Source organism: Staurois parvus, unplaced genomic scaffold (assembly GCF_062004578.1).
Source record: "Staurois parvus isolate SC_StPar_1 unplaced genomic scaffold, SC_StPar_1.0 ptg000125l, whole genome shotgun sequence".
Lineage (NCBI taxonomy): Eukaryota > Metazoa > Chordata > Amphibia > Anura > Ranidae > Staurois > Staurois parvus.
In genome coordinates this window covers 34812-53172 of record NW_028317921.1, presented here as the reverse complement: position 1 = coordinate 53172, position 18361 = coordinate 34812, and the positions used below count along the sequence as shown (strand labels likewise).

Here is an 18361-nt window from a genome sequence, read left to right as displayed (position 1 = left end):
TGCCCCCTACACTTCAGAGCCCGCACCCCCCATTACACATCAGGATTGCCCCCTACATTTCAGAGCCCGCACCCCCCCCCCCATTACACATCAGGAGTGCCCCCTACACTTCAGAGCCTGCACCCCCCCATTACACATCAGGATTGCCCCCTACACTTCAGAGCCCACACCCCCCCATTACACATCAGGAGTGCCCCCTACACTTCAGAGCCTTCCATTGCACATCAGAGCCTCCCCCAATTACACATCAGGTGTGCCCCCTTACACATTAGGTCCCCCCATAACACATCAGGGTTGCCCCCTTATATGTCAGGGCCCCCCTTTACAAATAACAAATGTCCCCTAGACTTCAGAGCCCCCCATTACACATCACAAGTACCCCCTATTAGACATCAGAGCCTCGCATTGCACATCAGGAGTGCCACCTTACACATCAGAGCCCCCCCCCCATTACACATCAGAGCCCCTCAGTACACATCAGGAGTGCCTCATTACACATCAGAGCCCCCCCATTACACATCACAAGTGCCCCCTATTAGACATCAGAGCCCCCCATTACACATCAGGAGTGCCACCTTACACATCAGAGCCCCCCATTACAAAAGTACCCCCTATTAGACATCAGAGACTCCCTTTACACATCAAAAGTGCCCCTTACACCCTAGGGCATCCATTACACATCAAAGCCCCCAATTACACATCAAGTGTGCCTCTTTACACATCACAGCCCCCCATTACACATCAGGAGTGCCCCCTTACATATCAGGACCCCCTTTACCCATCAGGAATGCCCCCTACACTTCAGAGCCTCCCATTACACACCACAGCCCCCAATTATACATCAGGAGTGCCCCCTACATTTCACAGCCCCCCATTACAAATCAGATCCTCCCATTATGCATCAGGCATGTCACTTTACACATCAGAGACTCACATTACACATCAGGAGGGTCCCCATACACACCAGAGACCCTCACACATCAGAGAAGTCACCCCCCATACTGCTGGTCAGTGAAGTGGTCCCCCATACTGCTGATCAGTGAAGCTGCCCCCCCCATACTGCTGGTCAGTGAAGTGCCCCCCCATACTGCTGACCAGTGAAGTTGCCCACCTACTCCAGGGGCGGACTGACCATTTGGACACTTGGGCACTGCCCAGGGGGCCAGGATCAGTAGGGAGCCCCATGAGATGCTCCTAGAACCTTTCATAGGCTTTTTTGTGTGTGGTTTGAGTGTGGGTGAGGCACATGTGCCCCATGATCCCCTATTGTCCGGGGGCCCCATGAGTTGTCAGTCCCCCCCCCCATACTGCTGGTCAGTGAAGTGCCCCCCCCCATACTGCTGGTCAGTGAAGTGCCCCCCCATACCGCTGGTCAGTGAAGTGCCCCCCCCATACTGCTGGTCAGTGAAGTGCCCCCCCCATACTGCTGGTCAGTGAAGTGCCCCCCCCATACTGCTGGTCAGTGAAGTGCTCCCCCATACTGCTGGTCAGTGAAGTGCCCCCCCATACTGCTGGTCAGTGAAGTGCACCCCCCCCCCCATACTGCTGGTCAGTGGTGACAAATAAGAGGCTGGAGCAGGGTTTAGTTACTAGAAAACCTCCTTATCCACTGAACCCCACTGTCTGTGGTCCCCTCCCCCATCTGTAATGAAGTATCAGCGCACCGTATTCGTGGGTGGGGTTACCCCCCCTTGCGGCACTCTCTGCTCCAGTAGCCCTGCAGAGCTCCACTTAAATAGTATTTATGGTCAAAATATAAATTCAGATATTCATTTCCACCTTATATTTGTTTTGTTTTTTTTTCTATCCTACTCCTATTAATCTGACAATCTTGAGGCTTGTGAACTGTATTTGTGACGATCCGCACACATTTGCTTTCTTGAAATTTTTGGCAAACAAAAAAAATGTCCAAAACTTCTGAGGGGGCACCCGGATTTGAACCGGGGGCCTCTCGATCTGCAGTCGAATGCTCTACCACTGAGCTATACCCCCTTCCTATGTCACCTGTGGAACAAAACAGGTAAAGGTGACAAGACGTTTTCAAAGTTCTCGAAGTCCTATTGTCTCAGGTTTCTATTTACAGAGGAAATTAGACCAACAAGGTGCAGTGGAACTTACTGGAAAAAAAAAAGAAAAAGGTGCCAAGAGCAATGATGTAACAATGATGTCACAATGCTGTAACAATGATGTAACAATGATGTCACAATGCTGTAACAATGATGTCACGTGCAGCCAAGCAGGATTTCTTTCAGCAGTTCTGTATAATCAGACTAATGCTAACCTGTTATCTAATGAAGGAATTTGTACCATTTCATTCACTGATCAAATATGTATTTGGGGCACAGCTCTCGGGCCGATGTACACCGCCATGGAAACTGACTGCTGGAAAACGTAGGTAAAAAAACGTCTGTTTAGCCGCGTTTGCATAACGTGTTTATGTGCGTTTGCGTTTAGAAGCGTTTTTTAACCCCTTCCCGTCCGGACGCTTTCCCCCCCTTCCCGTCCGGACGCTTTCCCCCCCTTCCAGTCCAGACGCTTTCACCCCCTTCCAGTCCGGACGCTTTCACCCCCTTCCAGTCCGGACGCTTTCCCCCACTTCCAGTCCGGACGCTTTCACCCCCACTTCCAGTCCGGACGCTTTCCCCCCCACTTCCAGTCCGGACGCTTTCACCCCCTTCCAGTCCGGACGCTTTCCCCCCCACTTCCAGTCCGGACGCTTTCACCCCCTTCCAGTCCGGACGCTTTCCCCCCCCTTCCAGTCCGGACGCTTTCCCCCCCTTCCAGTCCGGACGCTTTCCCCCCCACTTCCAGTCCGGACGCTTTCACCCCCTTCCAGTCCGGACACTTTCCCCCCCCTTCCAGTCCGGACGCTTTCCCCCCCACTTCCAGTCCGGACGCTTTCCCCCCCTTCCAGTCCGGACGCTTTCCCCCCCACTTCCAGTCCGGACGCTTTCACCCCCTTCCAGTCCGGACGCTTTCCCCCCCTTCCAGTCCGGACGCTTTCCCCCCCACTTCCAGTCCGGACGCTTTCCCCCCCCTTCCAGTCCGGACGCTTTCCCCCCCTTCCAGTCCGGACGCTTTCACCCCCCTTCCAGTCCGGACACTTTTCCCCCCTTCCAGTCCAGGATAACACACCCGGGATGGACACGTAGGAGAACACGCCGGGGATGGACACATAGGAGAACACGCCGGGGATGGACACGTAGGATAACACGCCGGGGATGGACACGTAGGAGAACACGCCGGGGATGGACACGTAGGAGAACACGCCGGGGATGGACACGTAGGAGAACACGCTGGGGATGGACACGTAGGAGAACACGCCGGGGATGGACACGTAGGAGAACACGCCGGGGATGGACACACAGGAGAACATGCTGAGGATGGACACACAGGAGAACACGCCGGGGATGGACACACAGGAGAACACGCCGGGGATGGACACACAGGAGAACATGCTGAGGATGGACACATAGGATCAGGGGCAGACTGACAACTCATGGGGCCCCTGGGCAATAGGGGATCATGGGGCCCCTGTGTCCTTGCCCAAACTCAAAAAAGCCTATGAAAAAGGTACCAGGGGCATCTGATGGGGCCCCCAACTGACCCCAGGCCCTTGGGCAGTGCCTGAGTTTCCAAATGGTCTGTCCGCCCCTGCATAGGAGAACATGCTGGAGGGGTTTACTGGCTGTAGAAAAAAACATCAAAAGCCAAAAACAGCCGCTGTAAAAACGTCCCGTGTGCGAGGACTGAAAATATACACTGTCACCGTAGTAATGACACTGGCTGGGAAGGGGTTAAACATCTGGGGCAATCAAGGGGTTAACTGTGTGCCGAGCTATGTATTTTGCACGCACAGTAATGTGTTTTTACTGGGCCAGGGGTGGGCAACTGTGGCCCTCCAGCTGTTGTAGAATTACAAGTCCCATGAGGCATTGCAAAACTGTTACAAGCATGACTCCCAAAGGCAGAGGCATGAAGGGACTTGTAGTTCACCAACAGCTGGAGGGCCACAGTTGCCCACCCCTGTACTAGGCAATCTGTTAGATTTTATTCCCCGGCAAAATGTTCCAGGGGGCACCCGGATTTGAACCGGGGACCTCTCGATCTGCAGTCGAATGCTCTACCACTGAGCTATACCCCCCTACTTGAAAGAAAGTGACCTAGCAAAAACAAAACATAGTATAGGTACTACTCTTCAAAACATCTTTCCACTTACAGAGAACTTTACATAACTTCACTTAAAAGCAAAAAAAAGAAAAAGGCAAAAAAAAAAGCAAAAGAAAAAAAAAAAAGAAAAGGCAAAGCTGTAGCATTTTACAGCAGCCAATCAGGTGTGACACTCCAGTGTCATCAGACTAGTACATGATAACCTGTTATTAAACCCAACAGTTTGGATCGTTTTACCGACACAGAATGGAGTATTTCAGACATGTATTTGGCCCATAGCTTACCCACTTCACCTCCAAAATGTTTTACCCCCTTCATGACCAGGACATTTATGCAGCAATTGTGTGGTCATGCAACGCTGTACCCAAATTAAATATATATATTTTTTTTCACACAGATAGAATTTTCTTTTGGTGGTATTTGATCACCACTGGGGTTTTTTTTATTTTTTGTGATCTAAACAAAAAAAAAAAAAGGCCAAACATTAAAATCAAAAAGTCAATTCTCGTCATCAATTTAGGCCAAAATGTATTATGCGACATGTCTTTGCTAAAACAAAATCCCATTCGGATGGCTTGGGTTAGGCGCACCGATAACTTTTTTTTTTTTTTAACCCCTTGCTCTCCAGAGGATTCCCCCCCCCCCCCTTCCTGACAAGGCCATTTTTTGTTACGGCGCTTCCTTATTTTGACTGATAATTGCGCGGTCATGCAACACTGCAGCCATCCTTTTTTTCCCATGAATAGAGCTTTCTTTCGGTGGTATTTGATCGCCTCTGCGTTTATTTTTTGCGCAATAAGCAAAAAAAGACTAACAATTTTAAGGAAAAAACTATATTTTGGACTTTTTGCTATTAAACATGTCCAGTAAAATGTTTTTTTCAAAAATCAAATTTTGTCATAAATTTAGGCCAAAACGTATTCTGCTCCGTGTCTTTGCTAAAAAAAAAAAATCCAAATACGTGTAAATTAATTGGTTTGTGTAAACGTTATCGCGTTTACAAATGGTAGTATATATACTGTAATTTTAATTTTTTTTTTTATACTAGTAATGGCGGCGATCAGCAACTTATGGCAGGACTGCAGTGGGCATTCTGACACTGGGGGGGGGGGGGAACTGACTTGGTGTCACTGACATCCCAATGACACCAATACAGTGATCGGTACTAATAAAAAGCACTGACACTGTACTAATGACACTGGGCAGGAAGGGGTTAATATGAGGGGGTAATCAAAGGGTTAACTGTGTAGGGAGTGTTTTACGAGGAGGCAGGGGGTGGTGCTTCACTGTAAGCACACTGATCGGGATGGCTGTACTGTACGCCCGAGCTGACAAGGAAAGAAGACTGTTTGTATATGCTTTTTACCTTTTAACACCACGGAGCACCACCCCTACACAACATATATGTTAATGGGGGTTCCATAGACGGCACAACACAGCTTCCAAGTTGCTTAGTTCACATCTATGGGTATCACAACTAGTAAAAACCCCACAAAAAAAAACAAACACACATTTGTGACATTGTGAAGCTTTTTTCCTCTCACTTTATTTTGAAGATTGCTTAACTCTGGGGTACATGACACAAAAATAAGAACTCAAAGCAGGAAGGAAACCAGACAGATGACATGAAAAAGAAGAGTGGAGAAAGAATGGAAACAATAGCAAACCACCCAACAGAGGTCCACCTATAACAACCTCATTAAGGCAGGACACGATTATCTGTGAATGTTGTGAACAGAAAACACACAAATCTTCTGCACTGCAAACGCTGCAGGAATATAAATTAACATTTAATAAACCATCAATAAAATATTTGTGTCACCGATATACATTCATCCACCGGCCAGCCGTCCTTCCAGAGGGAAAACCGTTCCTGTAATGTCACATTCGTAACCATCAGCCTTTACACTGTGATGTCAGGAGCGCAGGGTGCAAACTATTCGTGGATTCAATGTAATGAAACAAGAAAGTCTGCCGGACAGCCAGGCAACAAGCATTTTCAAGAGGAGGGGAGCACTGACTCAACCTGTGGGCATCAATGGTACACAAATATTCGGCCTCAGCCGCTGACCCGTGACGCCGAATATTTGTGTGCCAAACGTAAACAGACATGCTGAGAGTGTGCGCCCTGCGTGCTCCCGGAAAGGTCCCGAGTGCCACCTTTCTGATCATGTGACCACCGACAGCCAAGATAAGACGATCCTGCGCTTTCTTAAAAAAAAAAAGCTGTAGGAGTAAGTGGGTGCTGAAGCGACCAATGGCTGGAACCGAAAACACTCAGGTGGGAAGAACGTCACCAGCACACATGCCTGATGAAGGGGCCCTGCGAGACTCCAAACGTCACTCTTGCTGGAACTGGGAGATTGCTTATTAAAGCTTTGGACACATAACTGGAGATTCTCAGTGTGACATCAGAGTTCAGTCCATCACTCAGGGAGGGGACACCATCAGAGGGGGATGTGGAAGGTGGGGGACCCCCCATGACATCACTCAGGGCAGAGACACCATCACAGGGGGATGTGGAAGGTTGGGGACCCCCCCCCCATGACATCACTCAGGGCAGAGACACCATCACAGGGGGATGTGGAATGTTGGGCCCCCCCCATGACATCACTCAGGGCAGAGTCACCATCTGAGGGGATGTGGAATGTTGGGCCCCCCCCATGACATCACTCAGGGCAGAGACACCATCACAGGGGGATGTGGAAGGTTGGGGACCCCCCCCATGACATCACTCAGGGCAGAGACACCATCACAGGGGGATGTGGAAGGTTGGGGACCCCCTGCGACATCACTCGTGGGGGGCAAGGACATCATTACAGGGGAATGTGGAATGTTGGTGCCCCCACGTGACATCACTCAAGGTGGGGGGCAGGGACACCATCAGAGAGGGATGTGGAATGTTGGGTGCCCCCCCATGACATCACTCAGGGTGGCACGCGGAGACACCATCAGAGGGGATGTGGAATGTTGGGGCCCCTCCTGTTACATCAGGTCAGTCCATCACTCAGGGTGGGGTCACCATCAGAGAGGAATGTTGGGACCCCCATGACATCACTCAGGGTGAGGGTGGGGACACCATCAGAGGGGGATGTGGAAGGTTGGGGCCCCACCTGTGACATCACTCAGGGTGGGGGATGGGTACACCATCAGAGGGCGATGTGGAAGGTTGGGGCCCCACCTGTGACATCACTCAGGGTAGGGGCGGGGACACCATCAGAGGGGGATGTGGAAGGTTGGGGTCCCACCTGTGACATCACTCAGGGTGGGGGGCGGGGACACCATCAGAGGGCAGTTGGAATATTTAGCTGTGGAGTCACGTGGGGACAACAGTCATGTGACTTCCTCGCGGCGCAAGTGTCAGAGCGAGTCTCCACCCCCAGCCGGTCACTCAGTCCGCCCCTTGACGTCACCCCGCTCCTCCCCCAGGCAGGCCCTCTTGCTGGGCTCCTCCCTCTCGGGTCCCGCCCTCTTGTGTGTGGCTCCCCCGGCATGCTTGTCGGTCCAGCTCCGGGCGGTAGCGGTGTAGGTGACTCGGTGGTACTTGTACTCCCGGGCGATGTCGGCCATCAGCGGGTCCTCGGGGTTGGGCTCACTCATCAGGAGCTGGATGGAGGTGAGGACGGAGGAGAGGCTCAGCGCCGGTCTCCAGGCGCCCTTCGGCGGCGGCTTTAGGATGTCCAGGCAGATGCGTCCGGCCGAGTCGATGTTCGGGTGGTAGATGGGGGTGACGAAGTGCACCCGGGGCGGCTCGAACGGGTAGCGCTCCGGCACGGCGATCTCCAGGCTGAACACTCCGCCCTCGTACGGGGACCCGGCGGAACCCACCACCTGAGCCCGGAGCTCATCTATCCGGTCCCCCGACTGCCAGCAGCTGACGCCCGAGGGCGGCTCGGTGCTGAGGAGCTGGAGCTCCCGTTTCAGACGAGACTGCCGCTGCATCTCCGGTCCGCACACTGCCTTCAGGAGAACCGAGCTTCGGGGATCGCGCCTGGCGGGACAGCCAATCCGAGCGGGGGTGTTTGACGAAGAGGCCAATCAGCGGGGACAGATGGCCGGAGAGGCCAATGAACGGGGCATGTGACCGAAGCGGCCAATCAGAGCGAAGCATGTGCCCGGAGCGTCCAATAAGTGAAGAGCGGAATATAACCGGAGCGGCCACTCATAATGTGCGCATGCGACCATGTGATTCCCCTCCCGCCAAAACTGTAACCAGTATATCTCGCGCAACCCGCTCTGCTCTGGAGCTTGTCGCGCGGAAATGCTGATTACAGTTTTGGAGGAGAATTGCATGACGCCTCCCTAGTTACCTCAGCCGCTCCCTTTTTCCATAGTGACAGTGAACAGAGTGTGTGCAGTGATCAATAAAGTTTTTTTTATATGACCATAACGAGATCACACTGCAACAGCAGGCTGCCCTGGGGCCCAGTTATAAAGTGGCAGGCTGAGGGGCCCAGTTATGAAGCGGCAGCCTGCCCTGGGGCCCAGTTATAAAGCGGCAGGCTGCCCTGGGGCCCAGTTATAAAGCGGCAGGCTGCCCTGGGGCCCAGTTATAAAGCGGCAGGCTGCCCTGGGGCCCAGTTATAAAGCGGCAGGCTGCCCTGGGGCCCAGTTATGAAGCGGCAGGCTGCCCTGGGGCCCAGTTATGAAGCGGCAGGCTGCCCTGGGGCCCTGTTATGAAGCGGCAGGCTGCCCTGGGGCCCAGTTATGAAGCGGCAGGCTGCCCTGGGGCCCAGTTATAAAGCGGCAGGCTGCTCTGGGGCCCTGTTATGAAGCGGCAGGCTGCCCTGGGGCCCAGTTATAAAGCGGCAGCCTGCCCTGGGGCCCAGTTATGAAGCGGCAGGCTGCCCTGGGGCCCAGTTATGAAGCGGCAGGCTGCCCTGGGGCCCAGTTAGGACGCGGCAGGCTGCCCTGGGCTCATTCCCATCTTCCATGTGTTGCTGGCTCCCTGGAATGATCTGCCAGTGCAGTGGAGTACACACACATGTACAATATATGTTTCCCTGACAACATACAGGTAGCACGTGTTACACTACAGCACGTCTATAGGAGATGTGTTGGGGTGTCATAAAAAGTTGCACATCAACTACAGGCTCGTTCTTCCCATTTGGTTGGGTGCATTTACCGCCCCCTAACTGCTGCCCCCTTTAGCTACAAAGGTAGCAGCCAGGGGTGTGGCAGCGATGCATTGCTTTGCGGCAAGACTTCTACCCTCTGCCACTCCCCGCCAAACGCAACCCATACAAATAAACAGCCGCTCTGAAAGCACCCTGCAACCACGTGCAATGCATGCCGCTGCGGTGTACTAGTGCGGGGGGGGTGAATGGCGTAAAGCAGGAGACGGTACAACACCTGTTCACTAGGACACTAGAGGCTGAGCCACACTACGACACTGGTTGTTATCGCAGCAAAACTGTCCACCTCAGGTGATACAAATGGTGGGGTGTCCATCCTCATTGCTGCTCAGTATCATTATCCTGTATACACAGAGCAGCATTACTGAATTGGTTGCTAGGCCACTGGCGGCTAGGCACACAGCGTCATTGGTTGTTATGGCGGCAAAGCTGTCTGCCTCATGCAACATTAAGACTGGAGTTCCATAGTGGACAATCTCTCCTTGTTGCAGTTCAGTAACAGCCTGCATACACAGTAAGGTGTTACGAAGCTGGTTGCTAGGACACTGGCAGCAGAGCCATGCAGCGTCTTTGGTTGTGAGGGTGGCAATAAGGCCTAGGTGTCCGTACCGGACAGTCCATCCTCATTGCTGCTCAGTATTATTATCCTGTATACACAGCGCAGCATTACTGAACTGGTTGCTAGGCCACTGGCGGCTAGGCACACAGTACCAGTGGTTGTTATGGCGGCAAAGTCGTCTGCCTTAGACATCACTAATCCATAGTGGAAATCAGTCCTCACTGCAGCTTGGTAACATTTCTTTGTATACACAGAAAGGTGTTACTAAGCTGGTTGCTAGGACACTGGCAGTGAAGCCATGGAGCATCATTGGTTGTTAGGGTGGCAAAACTGTACACCTCAGGTGACACTAAGGCCGGGTGTTCGTACCGGACAATCCACCCTCATTGCTGCTCAGTATCATTATTCTGTATTCACAGCAAAGCATTACTGAACTGGTTGCTAGGCTGCTGGCGGCTAGGCACACAGCACCATTGGTTGTTATGGCAGAAAACCATCCATCTCAGGTAACACTAAGGCCGGAGTTCCATAGTGGACAATCTGTCCTCGCTGCAACTCTGTAAAATTACCCTGTATACACAATGCAGTGTTGTTAAGCCAGTTGCTAGGAGACTGGCAGCTCAGCCACGCAGTTTCATTGGTTGTTATGGTGGCAAAACCACCCACCTCAGATGACACTAAGGCCGAGGTGTCCATACTGGACAAGCTATCCTCATTGCTGCTCAGTATCATTATCCTGTATACACAGCGCTGCATTACTGAACCGGTTGCTAGGCCACTGGCGGCTAGGCACACAGCGCCATTGGTTGTTATGGCGGCAAAGCTGTCTGCCTCAGGCAACACATCCATAGTGGAAATCAGTCCTCGCTGCAACTCGGTAACATTACCTTGTATGCACAGTAAGGCGTTACTAAGCTGGTTGCTAGGACACTGGTAGCGGAGCCATGCAGCTTCATTGGCTGTTATTGTGCAAACCGCCCACCTCAGGTGACACTAAGGGCGGGGTGTCCATACTGGACAATCCATCCTCATTGCTGCTCAGTAACATTACCCTCCCCACCCGCCGGTCCCCACTGCACTTCCTTTCAGGGGTTGCCAAGCTGTCAGCACCCCCGCAGCAGCTCCAGCAATCCAGGGATTTGAAATCCTGGCTCTTCCCCAAGCAGTGCTTCCAGGATCGACCAGATTGATTCTGATTGGCCAGCCCCATCGCAGTGAACTGATCTTGTCTGTCCCGGAAGTAGAAGAGAGAGAATATCAAATCCCCGGATCTCTAGAACGGTTTTGGGGGTGCTGACAGCTTGGCAACCCCCAAAGGTAAGTACAGCCAGGACCTAGGGGGGGGGGGGGGTTGGGGAGGGTATCCAGTGTTCACATTTACATTTTTTTTTTCTGTACAGGTAAACTAACCCTTTAAAGTGGTTGTGAAGTGACTGGCCTCAGGTGATACACATCAATGAAACAAATCCTCCTACATAAGGTGTACCTGTTTATCTGCAATCTTTTTTACAGCCATTCAAAGAGCAGACTTTATAAAGCTTGTCTGAGGGTTCAGAAAAAAGAGGGTGGGGTGCTGAAGTTATGCAGGCCATAGACGGGTCGTTTATTGGCCGATTTTTCGTGCGGATGAAAATTCGGCTGATAAACAACCCGTCTATGGCCTGCATATCTTCAGCTCCCTGCCTTCTTTTTTTCTGAACCCTCACACCGTTAGTGGGGCTCAGCCTGTCGGCAGGTTTTCGTGGATCTTCTCATTTATTTTTATTGGTCATGTTGGAAAATCCACGAAAAACGACTTTTCGTGGACATTGGTGGCAGCATCACTGCCAGCAACGACCGATTTTTCGTATGGCCTGCCTTACACTTTGCAGAGCTCAGCTCTGAAAGCTGATTGGAAGGAAAGGGACACACCCCCTCCACACAGCCCTGAGGCTGTCAATCTGCTGGAGGTCCCTCCCCTGTCACCATTATTCTCTTGGTGTCAGGAAAACCTGTCAGTAGTGATAGCAGAGGAAGGAGGCAGCAGCCAGAAATGACAGGTAGTGCTCTGGACTGAGACAAGTGCACACTATAGAGGGATATGCTTTGTTCATATTTCATGTCTTTTAATAAAAGTTGTTCCTTTATAACCCCAAATAGCTTTTTTTTACCCATTTTTCATATATTTAAAAGCCTTTTTTTCATTTTAAATAACTTGACGCCATACTTTGTACTAGAAATATCATTTTATATCAGCCACAAAGGCAGTCAGTGAGGGGTCTGTCTGTCACCGATGGTCCCACGCGGTGGACTCCTGCCGCTGGTCCCGGGAACACGTCATACAATTGGGCTGAGTGCGGTTAGTTCGGAGCACGTTCTCGGTCCTTCAGGTCTTCAATGAGCGGCTTGTTGTTTTTTAGTAGACAGTTGTATAATCGGTCCTTGTGGTTGTCCCCCCAGCCTCGCATGTAGCTGTACAGCTCCCTCATCTTCTCCTGCGACGTCCTCTGGCACCGCACGCGGTCGTACTGTTCGTGGTTCAGCAGATTCTCTTCTAGAAGACCATCTAAGACTCCCTCCACGGTGTACATCCGACTGATCAGAGCCTCCCGATGTCTGTCCACAAAGTGCCTGCCGTCTGTGAATGGAGGGAGAGCAGCAGTGCTGACATTAAAGGAGAACTCCACTGTTCAACTTTTCATAGGACGGTGATCACAGCTACGCCCACCATACCTTTCTATGTAGCTTCAGCCGGAACGCGGGGGAATGCAGTTCCGGCACCTCCATCACTATATCTATGTAATGGCAAGGGCTGCTGGGGTGTGATGGAGGGTCTATTAATCCTGGCTTTTTGGGTTCTATTGTCCCTGTTGGGGATCTATTGTTGCTGTGGGGGGGTTCAGTTGTTGCTGCGAGGGTTCTACTTTTGAGGGAGTAATCCATTGTTTCCGACTGCTGGAGGGTCTATTGATGCTGGCTGATGAGGGATCTATTGTTGCTGGTGGGGGTTTATTGTTGCTGGAGGGATATTTTGTTGCAAGGGGATCTACTGTTGCCGAAAGGGTCTATTGTTGCAGAGAGATCTATTGTTGCTGAGAGGTCTATTGTTGCTGATAGGGTCTATTGTTGCATGGGGATCTATTGTCACTGGGGGAGATATTGTTACAAGGGGATCTACTGTTGCTGGGAGGATCTATTGTTGCTGGGATGGTCTTGTTACAGAGGGATCTATTGTTGCTAGGATGGTCTATTGTTGAAGGGGGATCTCTTGTTGCTGTGGAAGCTATTGTTGCTGGGAGGTCCTAGTGTTACTGAGAGATCTATTCTTGCAGGGGGAGATATTGTTGCTGAGGGATTGTTTTTTGCTGGGAGGGTCTTTTGTTGCAGGGGGAGATATTGTTGCTGAGGGATCTATTGTTGCTGAGAGGGTCTTGTTACAGAGTGATCTATTGTTGCAGAGGAATCTATTGCTGCTGGTAGGGTCTATGGTTGCTAGGAGGGTCTATTGTTGCTAGGAGGGTCTATTGTTGCTGGGGGAGATATTGTTGCTGAGGGATCTATAGTTACTGGGAGGATCTATTGTTGCTGAGGGATCTATTGTTGCTGGGAGGGTCTATTGCCCCAGGGGGATCTATTGTTGCTGAGGGATCTATTATTGCTGGGAGGGTCTATTGTCCCAGGGGGATCTATTGTTGCTGGGAGGGTCTATTGTTGCTGATGGATCTATTGTTACTGGGAGGGTATGTTGTTGAGATATTTTTGCTAAGGGATCTATTGTTACTGGGAGGCTCTATTGCTGCAGAGAAATCTATTGTTGCTGAGGGATCTATTGTTGCTGGGAGGGTCTATTGGTGCAGGGGGATCTATTGTTGTTGGGGAAGTAATTGTTGATGAGGGATCTACTGGGAGGGTATGTTGTTGCTGGGGAGATATTTTTGCTAAGGAATCTATTGTTATTGTTGATGAGGGATCTATTGTTGCTGGTGGCTATATTGTTGCTGGGAGGTTCTTTTGTTGCAGGGGGAGATATTGTTGCTGGGAGAGTCTATTGTTGCAGGGGGATCTGTTGTTACTGAGGAAGATATTGTTGCTGAGGGATCTGTTGTTGCAGGAAGGGTCTAATGTTGCTGATGGATCTATTGTTGCTGGGTGACATATTGTTAGTGGCTGTAAGGGATCTATGGTTTCTGGCTGTAGGGGATCACTAACAAACTTCATACACATTACGTAGCACCACAACATGATCCTTGGTTTTACATCCTGTAGAAGGGGCGGTACTTGTAGGTGGGTAGGGGGCAGAAGCAAGGGGCACTGTTGGAAGGTGGGTAGAGGCAGAGACTCGGGGTGACCCAGAAGGTGGGAGTAGCTGCACCGATTTTTAAAAAAAATATGTTAAAAGGTAGTTGTAATTTTTTTTAAGTCTCACAACATTTGCACAACTGGTTTTGTTTCCAAATTTATTACAGCTCATCAGTGAAGCCAACATTCACATTTGTCTGTTGCAAGAATGTGCGCAAATCCACGCTTTCCAGCGACGCACACAGATCTGCGGCTCTTTTGTAGGCGTATGGCCGCAGCATTCACTCTTATACAGGCCATACGTGGTTCCAACTCCCAACAATTTTTCATCCGAAAATCGGAAACGTCGTTGGCTCGGTAATCCGATGGCGCCATCATTGATTTTGATTATCGACTGACCGAGTCATAAAGTTCTCCCCATATAACCGGCGACATTTCTGTTCCTTCCAGGTCGCGGCTCATGGCGCATATTCTTTTCGGAAAAACGACCGTCATGGAGTCGAAAATCGGTCATTTTTCATGGATTTTCCAACATGCCCGATCACCGAAAAGGGAAGGAACCACGAAAATCGTCCGGAGCCATTTTGTGGGAGTATAATTTTGCTTAAAAACACAAACGCTGAAAAACACTAAAAAAAAACGCTGAAAAAAGCTAATAAAAAAAAAGCAACAAAACGCACGTTTTTAATGCAATGCTCTACAGCTAGCGCTACTGTCGTTTTAAAAAACCCCAAAATAGGGTTTCAAGAGGAGTTTTAGCTGTAAAAATGCTCTAACGCCGATAAAAGCTGAACGCTGAAAAACACTGTTAAAAGTTGAAAAACTCTACAAAAAAAAAAAACTGTGGCTTTGCGGCGTTTTTGATTGTTCTTGAGCCTGAAGATTTTGTGTGAGTATAATTTTGCTTAAAAATGCAAACACTAAAAAAGGCTGAAAAAACCTACTTAAAAAACGTGACAAAACGCACGTTTTTAATGCAATATTCTACAGCTAACGCTACTGCCGTTTTTAAAAACCCAGAAAAAGGGTTTCAAGAGGAGATTTTTTTAGCTGTAAAAATGCTCTAACACCGAGTAAAAGCTAAAAAAAATGCTGAAAACTGCTGATAAAAGTTGAAAAACTCAAAAACAACGTGGCTAAGCAGCGTTTTTTTGCGCCTAAAGAGTTTGTGGGAGTATAATTTGGCTTAAAAACGCAAACGCTGAAAAACACTAAAAAACGCTGAAAAAGGCTAAACAAAAAACATTGCAAAACGTACGTTTTTAATGCAATATTCTACAGCTAATGCTACTGACGTTTTTAAAAAACGGAAATAGAGATTCAAGGGGATGTTTTTTTTAGCTGTAAAAATGCTCTAACGCCGATAAAAGCTGAAAAACTTAAAAAAATAAAAAAGTGGCATTTATGAGCGTTTTTGAGCTTGAAGATTTTATGGGCATATAGTTTTGCTTAAAGACGCAAAACGTTACAATTAAAAAACGCAATCTAAAAATGCAACAAAACGCACGTTTTTAATGCAATATTCTACAGCTCACGCTACTGCCATTTTTAAAAACCCAGAAATAGGGTTTCAAGGGGAGCTTTTTTTAGCTGTAAAAACCACTAAAATGCCGATAAAAGCTGAAGATTGATGAAAAAAGCTGATAAAAATTGAAAAACTCTTAAAAAAAAAAGTGGCTATACAGCGTTTTTGATTGTTTTTGAGCCTGAAGAGTTTGTGGGAGTAGAATTTTGCTTAAAAACGCAAACGCTGAAAAAAGCGAATTAAAAAATGTGACAAAACGCACATTTTTAATGTAATATTCTACAGCTCACGCTACTGCCGTTTTTAAAAACCCAGAAATAGGGTTTCAAGGGGAGCTTTTTTAGCTGTAAAAAACACTAAAATGCCAATAAAAGCTGAAGATTGATGAAAAATGCTGATAAAAATTGAAAAACTCTTAAAAAAAAAAAAAAAAAAGTGGCTATACAGCGTTTTTGATTGTTTTTGAGCCTGAAGAGTTTGTGGGAGTAGAATTTTTCTTAAAAACGCAAACGCTGAAAAAAGCTAATTAAAAATGTGACAAAATGCACATTTTTAATATAATATTCTACAGGTAATGCTATTGCCGTTTTAAAAACCCAAGAGGAGTTTTTTTAGCTGTAAAAATGCTCTAACGCCGATTAAAAGCTGAAAACCACTGATAAAAGTTGAAAAACTCTAAAAAAAAAACAAAAACGTGGCTATGCGGCGTTTATGAGCATTTTTGTATAATTTTGCTTAAAGACGCAAACGTTGAAAGACTCTAAAAAGCACTGAAAAAATTAAAAAAACACGTATTTAATGCAATATTCTACAGCTAACACTACTGCCATTTTTAAAAACCCAGAAATAGAGTTTCAAGAGGAGTTGTTTTAGCTGTAAAAATGCTCTAACGCCGATTAAAAGCTGAAAAACTCTTAAAAACCGTGGCGTTGTTGAGGGTTTTTGAACCTGAAGATTATGTGGGAGTATAATTTTGCTTAAAGACACAAACACTGAAAAACACTACAAACCGCTGAAAAAAACGAATGAAAATGCGACAAAACGCACGTTTTTCATGCAATATTCTACAGCTCACGCTACTGCCGTTTTTTCTAGAGCAGTTGTTTTAGCTGCCGATTAAAAGATGAAAACCGCTGATAACAGTTGGAAAACTCTAAAAAACGTGGCTATGCGGCGTTTTTGAGTGTTTTTGAGCCTGAAGATTTTGTGGGGGTATAATTTTGCTTAAAGACGCAAATGCTGAAAAACACAAAAAAAAATGCTGAAAAAAGCTAATGCAAAAACGCAAAAAAACTCATTTTTTAATTGCAGCATTCTAAGCTCACGCTACTGGCGTTTTTATAGCGTTTTTATAATGTGCGTGAGGCCTAATGGGGGGACAAAACACGCGTTTCTCTTTGAAGAACCGAGGCCGGCGATCACTAACGTTTCATTTCCACATGCGGTTCTGTGAAGACACCCTGGTAGGAAGTGTCATCCGCCGGGGGAACAAAGCCAGGTCTGCCTAACTGACCTATCAGAACCTTTCATTGAAGTCTAGTACTTAAAGGGGGAATCCCTTGCAGGCGTCCCTTGTACTTACCAGCCATGACCGGGGACTTCTCTGTCCGTGATCAGGATCTTGGCGCGTAAAGCTGAATACGTCTGTATAAGGAAGTGAAAATCTCATGTAGGAAACTGAAAGTAACATTGTGCTGACATGACGGGAAGGTCTGGTAACCCTTACATGGCCGACATTGCTACTTCCTTCTCAGCAAACAGCCTGCAGCTACCATCCCAAACCTGCAGGAGTGCTAGACTGACAACCGATAGACTGGTTTTGGCCCCCTGGTTCTAGTCCAGGTACAGCTGTGGTGCGCCGTGTCCCCAGTGCCGGACATGGATAATACAGTGTACCAGGACAAGGCGGGGCAAGCATGCACATCTACACGTATGACAGAACAGGAATTTGGGGGGGAGATGTTGCAACATAGGGCAGCACAGTGGCTAAGTGGTCAGCACGTCTGCCTGGCAGTACTGGGGTCGTTGGTTCGGATCCCAACCACAGCACCACCTGCCTGGAGTTTGCATGTTCTCCCTGTGCCTGCGTGGGTTTCCTCCAGGTACTCCGGTTTCCTCCCACACTCCAAAGACATGCTGGTAGGTGAATTGGCTCCTGTCTAAATTGGCCGTAGTCTGTGTAAGTATGAATGTGAGTTAGGGACCTTAGATAGTAAGCTCCTCGGGGGCGGGGACTGATGTGAATGTACAATATATATGTAAAGCGCTGCGCTCATTGACGGCGCTATGTCAGTACCTGAAATAAATATTCAAGCCCCCCAACTTTTTGGAAATGGGAACAAAGAACACCTAATAGCGAAAGTATGTAGGCATAGGATGCCACCTTTAAGGAGAATTATAAAAAAAAAAATGATTAGATAAATCCACAAGTGCTTTTTTTTTGTTTGTTTTTTTACCATTACTTTTGCTTTTTACTGGCTTTTGAAACTTACAAATTCAGCAATTTAGAAATCGGATGACAGGTTTAGCACTGGAAAACACTTTTTGAAAATCAAAAGTGCGTTTTTTTTTCTACAACTATATAGATCAGACCAAAATGAGGAGGAATGAGGGACAAGAGGGACTTTGTTTCAAATCGGGGACAGTCCCTAGAAATCAGTGACGGGAGCTATGCATATGTAAAGCTGAACTCTA

General features: G+C 48.5%; 2 protein-coding genes and 2 non-coding genes across 4 annotated transcripts; all 4 read right to left on the bottom strand.

Annotated features, from left to right (window-relative positions):
- Positions 1–1920: 1920 nt before the first annotated feature.
- TRNAC-GCA (transfer RNA cysteine (anticodon GCA)) lies at positions 1921–1992 on the bottom strand. Its single transcript has one exon. It is a non-coding gene; the product is annotated as a tRNA-Cys (tRNA).
- A 2080-nt stretch (positions 1993–4072) lies between these two features.
- TRNAC-GCA (transfer RNA cysteine (anticodon GCA)) lies at positions 4073–4144 on the bottom strand. Its single transcript has one exon. It is a non-coding gene; the product is annotated as a tRNA-Cys (tRNA).
- Positions 4145–5682: 1538 nt separating this feature from the next.
- On the bottom strand, positions 5683–8377 carry LOC149467047 (ubiquitin-conjugating enzyme E2 T-like). Its single transcript, XM_089672312.1, has one exon. The coding sequence runs from the start codon at positions 8110–8112 to the stop codon at positions 7558–7560; it is 555 nt and encodes a 184-aa protein (XP_089528438.1). The 5' UTR covers positions 8113–8377; the 3' UTR covers positions 5683–7557.
- A 3693-nt stretch (positions 8378–12070) lies between these two features.
- On the bottom strand, positions 12071–17401 carry LOC149467046 (apoptosis-associated speck-like protein containing a CARD). The gene is made up of 2 exons (XM_089672313.1): positions 17250–17401; positions 12071–12481 (listed from the first exon to the last, which is right to left on the bottom strand). The coding sequence occupies exons 1-2, from the start codon at positions 17254–17256 to the stop codon at positions 12204–12206; spliced, it is 285 nt and encodes a 94-aa protein (XP_089528439.1). The 5' UTR covers positions 17257–17401; the 3' UTR covers positions 12071–12203.
- Between the last annotated feature and the right edge of the window lie 960 nt (positions 17402–18361).